This window comes from Mya arenaria, chromosome 6 (genome assembly GCF_026914265.1).
Source record: "Mya arenaria isolate MELC-2E11 chromosome 6, ASM2691426v1".
Taxonomy (NCBI): domain Eukaryota; kingdom Metazoa; phylum Mollusca; class Bivalvia; order Myida; family Myidae; genus Mya; species Mya arenaria.
Window position 1 is genome coordinate 34,366,961 of NC_069127.1, and position 9,103 is coordinate 34,376,063.

General features: G+C 32.8%; 1 protein-coding gene across 3 annotated transcripts; it reads left to right on the forward strand.

Annotated features, from left to right (window-relative positions):
• Positions 1 to 2,368: 2,368 nt before the first annotated feature.
• Positions 2,369 to 7,218, forward strand: LOC128239394 (carbohydrate sulfotransferase 3-like). 3 transcript variants are annotated; one of them, XM_052956016.1, is made up of 3 exons: positions 2,369 to 2,506; positions 4,628 to 4,967; positions 5,394 to 7,218. In XM_052956016.1, exons 1-3 carry the CDS (start codon positions 2,389 to 2,391, stop codon positions 6,244 to 6,246), a joined length of 1,311 nt encoding a protein of 436 aa, XP_052811976.1. In that variant the 5' UTR covers positions 2,369 to 2,388; the 3' UTR covers positions 6,247 to 7,218. The 3 variants fall into 3 exon arrangements, with proteins under 3 accessions (XP_052811976.1, XP_052811978.1, XP_052811977.1); XM_052956018.1 differs by having other exon boundaries at positions 5,418 to 7,218; XM_052956017.1 differs by having other exon boundaries at positions 2,369 to 2,500.
• The last annotated feature ends 1,885 nt before the right edge of the window (positions 7,219 to 9,103 follow it).

Genomic DNA, 9,103 nt, shown 5'->3' on the forward strand with positions numbered 1-9,103 from the left:
TGTGTCTTGCAGAAAATGTTAAAAAAGGTTTTTTTACAATGTTAAAAAAATGTCTTCCTATGCCAGCAGCACTCAACAGTTTACTGTGTCCAGTGATCAAACAAGGTTGTTTAAATTGTATTATGCATACGCAGTTTGTTGTTATTCAAGCAAAGCTGTTTTTAAGTATGAAACAAATTAAACGCATTTATTTCTCAAAAATTCTCCACTGAAGTCAAAATTTCTGAACATAACATTATATCACATGTTCAACCGTTAACTTCTTTTTTACTGATCCACAGCATTTTAATAGTCTCTGGTTTAAATAAAATAAAAGTGATTTAAGTGTCGCTTAGCCTCTCCCAATAAGCTAGCTCCCTGATTCGCGCATAGACTATCAACTATAACGGTATGTTTGTTTTAGCATACGATGCACATGTGTATTATCATGGTCAAAAATTACATAGCTTTAAAAAATCACAGCAGAACAAATTCATTCACAATATATGCTTATATATAACTCATTTGATTCCCTCTTAAAGGGACTATACACCACATCATACAATTGCAAGAAACAAAGGTCAAAAACTTACATAAGAATGAATTCGTTGTGTACAACGCAATGAATCTTACTTACTGATGTTTCACATCGCTTACGACACATGTTTCGTTCGCACTTTTTGCGTATTTTTTTCCAAATCAAACCAATTGATTTAAAAATGAAGACGGTTTATGTATATGTACCTATCACGTGACTGTCACATGCAAACTTTAACCACTATATACAGGGAAACCATTATGCGCTATATTTGAACGGGTAAATTCAGCTGAGACAGCGGCAAAACATTATTTAAAAATAAAAAAATGATGTATCATCGGCCGCATTCTAGCTCGTCTTGACAGTTCCAGGCTTATTTTGTGGAAATAATGTATTTACCGATGTTTTTACCATCTTGTGATCAGCCCCTTTTAAAAAAGATTAGGGCTCAAAACCAAAACAAATTTCTAAATGCTAGTATGTCGATAGTCAATTTTTGCATACATACATAAAGGCGCATTATATAGGTTGATGCATTATTTTTTTTATATTTTGTTAATGAATAATCATGTTTAACAACTTTGACTTTAATGATTAAAAATCCGTATGATTTAAGTACAGTTAAAAACTTTTAAGTCTTTATAAATGTGTTATTTTTCAATGAGTAACATGGCAATAACCTTCCGTTTAATAAAGTTAAAGAAATGTAGCTAATACTTATTCAATCTGTACCTAAGTCATAAAACTGTTTTTATTTTGGTAATTGAAATCAAATGAGTTGGTCATGATAATGCATTTTAAAAAATTGGCACCAACCTATACTGTGCGCCTTAAAAGTACATTCATAAAGCAAGTGTTGCATACGCTGCATATATATATATAATATCTCTCATATCCATCTGTCTGGCGGCGTTTCTCTTTTGGCGGTTTTGGCCGCCAGATAAGTCATCAACATTTACCTTGTTTATACAAATGATGTATATTATTGTTATGGCATTAAATAAATGCCCATATACAAACTTTTCCTGGTCGTTTGTTGATTACTTACTAGCTGGGGATATGAGAGTCATAGCCAAGTCTGGTATAATACATAAATAACATTTATGGTACATAAAAGTATTTATGTAGCTTGCAAGGCCATTTCATTATTGGTTTGGCAATTTTACCGTTTCGTGGTACCGACAAGCGTTTATGTGCGTCGAGGTCTCACTGCCAGACTTCGCCTGTCTTGATGACCAATTAGCTGGTGGCTCCACATCCTCCTCCACACCAACTATACAATACATTGTGTCTAGTCCAACTTGTATCATTATATAAACTTTTGTATCAACCATTTTATCTCTCTATCAACTTTGTATATTTTGTTTACATTTAACATGAATTGTGTAAAACTGTTTCCAATACTCCACACCCATTTTGGCATTTCTAGCCACTTTTGTATATAAAGGGTGTTATTGCAAATGTTTGTATGTTTGTATTCATTAATGTGTCATTACTACCAATTTTGCAGAATTCTATGCTATTTTAGTGGCGGTTTTGACCGCCAGATAAGTCATCAACATTTACCTTGTTTATACAAATGATGTATATTATTGTTACGGCGGAAATGCCCATATACAAACTTATCCTGGTCGTTTGTTGATTACTTACTAGCTGGGGATATGAGAGTCATTTTCCCAAGCCTGGTATAATACATAAATAATATGTTTCAGTTGTTTTATTGGATGAAGGAAACATAAAATCCTAGTAATTTCTTGATGATAATCAATATATGATAATATTTGTAACAGATGGTGCTGGTAAGATTAAAATGCAAATTACTTATATTCAAGTATCAGTACGACCAATATACAGGGAAATATTAAAGAAATATGCGGAAAAAAACGAAAGTTTTATTTTTTTTTAAATACACTGGACTTTTAAGTGTTATTATCATTATTTTACAAGGATACAGAGATGCGTTCACGCGATCACCTTTCTCACGTGAGAGTATGATATTTCTGTTTCGTATACTTAATTAATGTTTTGTGCTGTTCCGAGCAGTTATAAAGTCGAGCACGAATCTGAAGTGTAAACAATTAAGTCAAATTGTTCCATAGATGGTAGTATGATATTAAATAATTATATGATTTCATCATCTAATAAAACAACTGTCAAATATTATATATATGTGATGTGTGCAACACTTTCAGTATGAATGTACCTTAAAAGGCGTACCGTATAGGATGATGCCACGTTGAAATGCATTATCATGTTAAACTCATTTGATTTAAATAAACAAAATAAAAACAGCATATATGATTTAGCTACATTTTTTGAGCTTTTGTTACTGGGAAAATGATGGCAACGTCACTTCTTTAAAACAAACATTTATTACGGCTTATATGTTTTAATCTAAACCTAAATCATACGGGATTTTAATCGTTAAAGTCAAAGGGGTTAAATATGATAATGCATTCAAATAAATTTGCATCGACCTATATTGTTCGCCTTAAGTATGTATGTAAGGTCAACTCATACTAAAACACTACTACATTGCTTATACATACTATGTTTTATAAATCTCCAAGATGGTCATTAGCAGTCTTGAAAACAACTGATGATTACTAGCATTTAATAGATTCGATTTGGTTTTGAACGCTGAAAACATCTGATTTTAAGTGCTTGAGTTTTATTTAAACTGTTCAATTATTCCATTTCAAGATACCACCAGGAATCTTTTGCGTATTCTATTATACTGTAATTAAACATTCTAAAACTTGCAGATTTTGTTGTCTATCATCTTATGGAAAGTACAATATATCCTATAATATACATATTTGATAACATTAACAATAATGATAAGATTAATAAACACAAGTATTAATATATACTAAGTGTTGCTCATCTTGTTATAATGACCCAAACAAATATACAACATTTTTTCTGGTATCTGGTATAAACACAATGTATATTGATATTGACGGTGCGATAAGTGCCCTCATGGCACTGAATTTAGTTGAGTAATTTTAATTTTTCATAAACATATGTCTTGGTCGTGCTGTTTCACTTCGTATTTGTCTATCACCAAATAACGGCAATAAAACCTGAATTTTGTTTGTAACATATGGTTTTAAAGGGACTGTACACCAGACTGGCACCAAAAAATGTTGTTGTTTTTCTGTAACGAATCTCAGGACAGCTATTTAATAAAATGTTTTACTCTTCGATATCATAATTGTAAAAACCATACCAAAATGTAAAAAAAAATCGAGTCGGAGACCAGCTTCGCCAAAATTGCAGTCCAGTGTTGTATTCACTGTGCTACGAAGGCATACACTTAGCCGTTGGAATATTTAAGCTATATACCTAGCATGGTCATATCACGTGATAATATCGACTAGCCAATCACGCATAAGGAATGAATTCTACTAGCTAGACATACCTAGTAATCTTTTTTAATGGAAAAATACGAAAATACTACGAAAAATGAATTATTGTAAACTATGTGGTACTTCAGTTAGTAAGTTTCAATACATTGTACACATCGAAACCAAGTTAATGTTAGTTTTCGACAATTTTCTTCTTTTTTCGCTGTTTCATCATACGGAGTACATCCCCTTTTAATTCCGCCTATAGGTAGAGGGAATACTGAAATTATATCCAGTAAGAATCCCAACATAAACATTTATTGAAATATGATTTCTTTAAAATTGTGACGTCACACCCGGTTACATGACATCATGACCATGTGATACGTTCATGACGTCATTTCCTAATCAAATACAGAAACAAATATCAACATATTAACATTTAAAGGATTTGTTATAGTTTATGACGCTGATGATGTCCGAGAAACATTTGTGATTTTCTATGTTGTTACATTTTAATTATGAAACAAAATGTTATGCGGTGTAAATTAAATGCAGTTGTAGTTTATGACTGAGAGTCCATTGACAGCAATACAAATAAGTCATAAGTAGTTATTGCAGTTAACTTTCTCGCCTAGTTGGATAATATGCAGTTATAGGATCCGAGTTGATATACCTAAATGCTCTAAGGGTTTGGGATTAATTGATACCATTCATATACAGCAATGAAATAGGCAAATGATGATTGCTTTAATTTCAGGACTACGGTCTCCACAACAAAAGAACATTCAATCAAGAGGAGCCTTGAACATCATAACATATTATGGAAACGGGGCTGAAAAGAACAAGACTGAACATTCAACAAGTGGTGAGGAAAATATGGAAGCAGGATCCTCCGGGACTATCCAAATAATCAGCAACAAAAGCATAATTGTTATAAACGCTTACTTGAGAACGGGATCAACATTTACAGCTTCATTGTTTGAGACGTATCCGGGTGTATTCTACATTTTTGAACCCCTTCATGACATAGAGAAAGGTTTTCGAGCTGCCGAGGCTGCAAAAACAGACGTATATTTACAATACGTTGATTCTTCAAGGTATTATTATAATAATTTCAAGATTGTCTTTTAATGTTTTATCATTGTAAATCTTATAAAATGTTTCCGTTGTTGCTGTTTTCAGATAAACAAACTCTAAATTAAATTACTATAAGATGCAAACATTTAATAAGCATCTATTGAATATACCTTATGCGTCTAGTTTTCGGAAATTTACAAACGACATGATATATCGCAGGTAAATGTATCGTCAGGCATTAATATCAGTAATATGTAAAAGTACGTTCAAACCTTCAATACAACATAACATAAAAGAATAGAAATATCATGCTAAATACTTTTCAACAAGCCATTATGTTAAATTGTCGTCTTGGGTTTTCCACCGCAGTCGCAGGTATTAATTGTTTTTTTACAATCACTATCCACTAAACATATTACAATTATACATGTTGTTAGTTATATTAGTATATGCTTTCAAAATTCATACAGGAAAGTGACGATTTCAAAACGCTCCTCTGTGTATTTGGAAGAAGTGTGCTCGTGGCTGTCATGTCGGCTCCAAGATTTGTCTAAAACTTCCCTTAATGAACAGTTTCTATCACAATATAAAACAAAAATGAAACCATTTCAAACATGCATGAGGAGAGCTAAGATCAGTCTGAATGGTTTAAACTACGGTAGCGCAATTACGTCATGTCTGAAAAAGCCAATACAAGACTGTCAAAGCGCTTCCTTTGTAGTTTTAAAGTTTATACGCATGCGCATTGGTGAATTGGCAAGTCTGTTGCCATATTTTCCAAACATGAAAATCGTGCATTTGATAAGGGATCCACGTGGAATGTTCAATTCAAGGAACCATGTTGGTTTAAGTAAAGTGCAGCGAAACAGCAGTGACAAAGATGCAGTTCATGGATTTTGTCGACTGTTAGAAGAAGATCTGAGACATTCAAAAGAACTTTCAATTTCTCATCCAGACAAAATATTTGTTTTGCAGTATGAGGATATAGCTGAACATCCTTATGAGTGGGCAAAACGTTTGTACAAGTTCGCTGGAATGGAGTACACGAACAGTACGGAAGATTTTGTACGCCGTTCGACGTCTGCTACGAAAGATACTGGCAACATGCAAACTCAGCGAAAGAATTCAACAGCGACATCTGTGAAATGGGGTATGCAGTTATCAGCACCGACCGCTATGTATATTTACAACACTTGCCGTAAAAGCATGGATATTTTAGGATATCTTCCACTAACAACTAACAATTTGAGGATCATGTCTGTGCCGTCACGTCATCGCATAAATGTGACGTCTAATTGATTGGCATTGAGGGATTTTACATAACATAAATAACCAACACTGTGCAATACAAGTTTATTTCATTCTGCATTGAAACATTCATAACAATTATAAATGAAAAAGGCTTTAATTACGATAATTGTTTATTGTTTTTGTATTGCGGTGCTGCGTCTATTCTACATCGATACTTGTGTTGTTAACAAGAAATATCATCAAACGTGAATGCAAGATTTTAGCTTTCATTGTCCCCGCCAGAATTTGACAATATCACATTTTTATGTGTGTTTGTTTATTGATACATTCATACGATTATTATCGATTTCAGCTCATGTCTATTGACAAAAGCTGTTGAAGGTTATAAACTAATGCCATTAAATTTATCTGATCCATATATTAATATATTAAAAAGGTCTTTGTCCTCGCTAACTGATATTGTTTGTTCTAGGCAAGGAAAACTAACATCAAAAAGCCTACATTTAAGTTGACTTAAACGTATACCTATAATCGAGTACGAATTTTGATCAATACCTATGTATTCGAATTAGATAAATAATAAAATTAATGATACAACATTTATGTTGTATTTTTATCCAGAACAATTGTTTTGTACCAATTTACCAGTGACGCTTGGTTAGGAAATACAGTAAAAAACGAATTTTATTTGGATTAATGTTTCGTGTTTGCTTTTTGCATTTGGTTAAATATTTGTGTTGGTATGGCGTTCCGAGTTGGTTTGCTGTAGCTTCATTGAACTAAACAGGGACTATACTTAAACGCACCTGCATTTGATAATTCTACTACGTAAGTCTGTACTAACTACTAATTGCTGTTTACATCTTATTGAACTGAGTAGACGATATACATTGAACACCTGAGTTTATTATTCAATATCGGTTAAGTCCTTCTCATGTAATTCGAAGTAATGGTCTCGCGCCTCGTACAGTTGGTCTCAGATTTATGAATTCATGTATCAGCCTTGTAATCTGTCCAGGGTTAATTTATAATATTTAGGAAATACCACAGTTAACAAACAGTTAAAACATAATATCTAGAGTTAGAAATGGTTAAGATAGAACCGTGACGATTCGAGGCTCACCTGAATCTTTCATAACAATTGCTAAGGACGTCGACGTATACCATCAACATTCGGATAGGCTAGATTGTTTTATTATCGCGTTCTTTTTCAAAGCGTACGTGACAGAAAGCAGACCGGACATATTGTACGCAAATTGTCCAACACTCAAGTGCTCGTTTTCTTTCAGGTTTTTATCAGGTAATTAACGTTCATGCGTTATGCTATCGTAAAATATATCCAATGAACCAATTACTCGCAACCAACATAAACTGAAATGTCTATGCTTAAATATGCTTATCATGATAGTCAAGTCAATTTTTTATTTGTTAAGAAAGGTTATTTGTTTATTTTGCTAACCCTAGCCCATAATACAACATATGCAATATAAAATATAGAATCTTTAGAGTTGTGATTTCTTAATGACAGTCATTTTTCCTTATCTTTTTGTTTTATTATTACATTTACAAAGAATGCTATATTTTTTTAATCGGTCATCGTTTAAAGTTTGCATAAGATTGATGTCCATTTATGGATATAAAATTGCCTGAATTTGTTATATTGGAAGAGTACATGAAATTCATCTTCTACACAACTGATATCAAAATTAATTAAGCATTAACTACACAATCTATTTTCCCTTTCGATACCTAAATGTCGAACAGTCTCAATAAACAATTTATTGCTAGAACATCGAAATCTCGCTAACGATTTCTTCACATAAAATGGTAGATTAACACATAAATATTTTTCTGGGTTTAACAAAGTTTTAAAATGCTTATATGTGTCACATCGTGTTGAGTCTCCCACATTTTCGAACCAGTTTTGTCTTTCACAAACAACTAACCTTTGCTTAAATGATATTAAAAAATCGCCAACATTTCCCACTTCCTGACTTAGCCAAACAAAACCAAAACCATATTTGAATAATAAATTCTTTACAGATATAACCCAATTTTTCTTCCAATGTCATCATGTCGTTTAAGCATTACATAGCAGTTTCTTGGATTACGTTCATTGGACATATATAGTAGTTTGCACCAGTACTAAATACATTTTACATGATGATCAATACATAGAGGAAACCTCCAGCATTCCCCCAATGCAACACAATCGTTAGCATAATTATTTACCTCAAGGAATTCCTTACAATATTGAATTTGTACTTGTTCAAGAATATCAGATATTTCCGTACCACATATTTCAGCACCGTAAATAAGAATAAGCTTAACCATAGAATCAAATATTTTAAAATATTCAGTGTGAGAAAAGTGTCCAAAAGCCCTCTGGTAGGCCTTTATAGCAAAAATTGACTTCCGGGCTTGTGCAGCTAATTTTGATTTTGCCTTTATCCAGGATAATTTGGGCGTGAATATGAGTCACATGTACTTGTAAACTGATGTAAAATTTACAGGGATGTCTTTTAAATATCAATGCTCGTATGACCGCAGAGGCCCGCCATTTCTAAACACGATTATTTGTCTTCTTCTGATTAATAGTCATACCAGTATTTTCGCAGAATTCCGAAACAGAATTTAGTTGTAATTGTAATTTAATAGCAGTGTCATCGCAATTCGCCAAGTCATCTGCAAAAATTATGCATATTATATCCGCAATTTGCTCAGTAATAAATATACCCGTATGTCCCTTTGATCGTAGGAAGGAAGATAACTCAATAGTATATAGATAAAAAATTATTGTACTGGTTAAGTCCCCTTGTCACGTGCCAACGTTACAAATAAAGGGTTGCGTAACTGTGCCTTCGCCAACTCGGACGCACCCGCGTAGGTTTGAATACATTGACGT

Excerpts from the sequence above, each read along its gene's own strand:
- LOC128239394 (XM_052956016.1), top strand. The coding sequence starts at position 2,389 with ATGCGGAAAAAAACGAAAGTTTTATTTTTTTTTAAATACACTGGACTT. Across the intron at positions 2,507-4,627 it reads ATCACCTTTCTCACGTGAGA|GACTACGGTCTCCACAACAA; the intron begins GTATGATATTTC and ends CTTTAATTTCAG. Across the intron at positions 4,968-5,393 it reads CAATACGTTGATTCTTCAAG|TATATGCTTTCAAAATTCAT; the intron begins GTATTATTATAA and ends TAGTTATATTAG.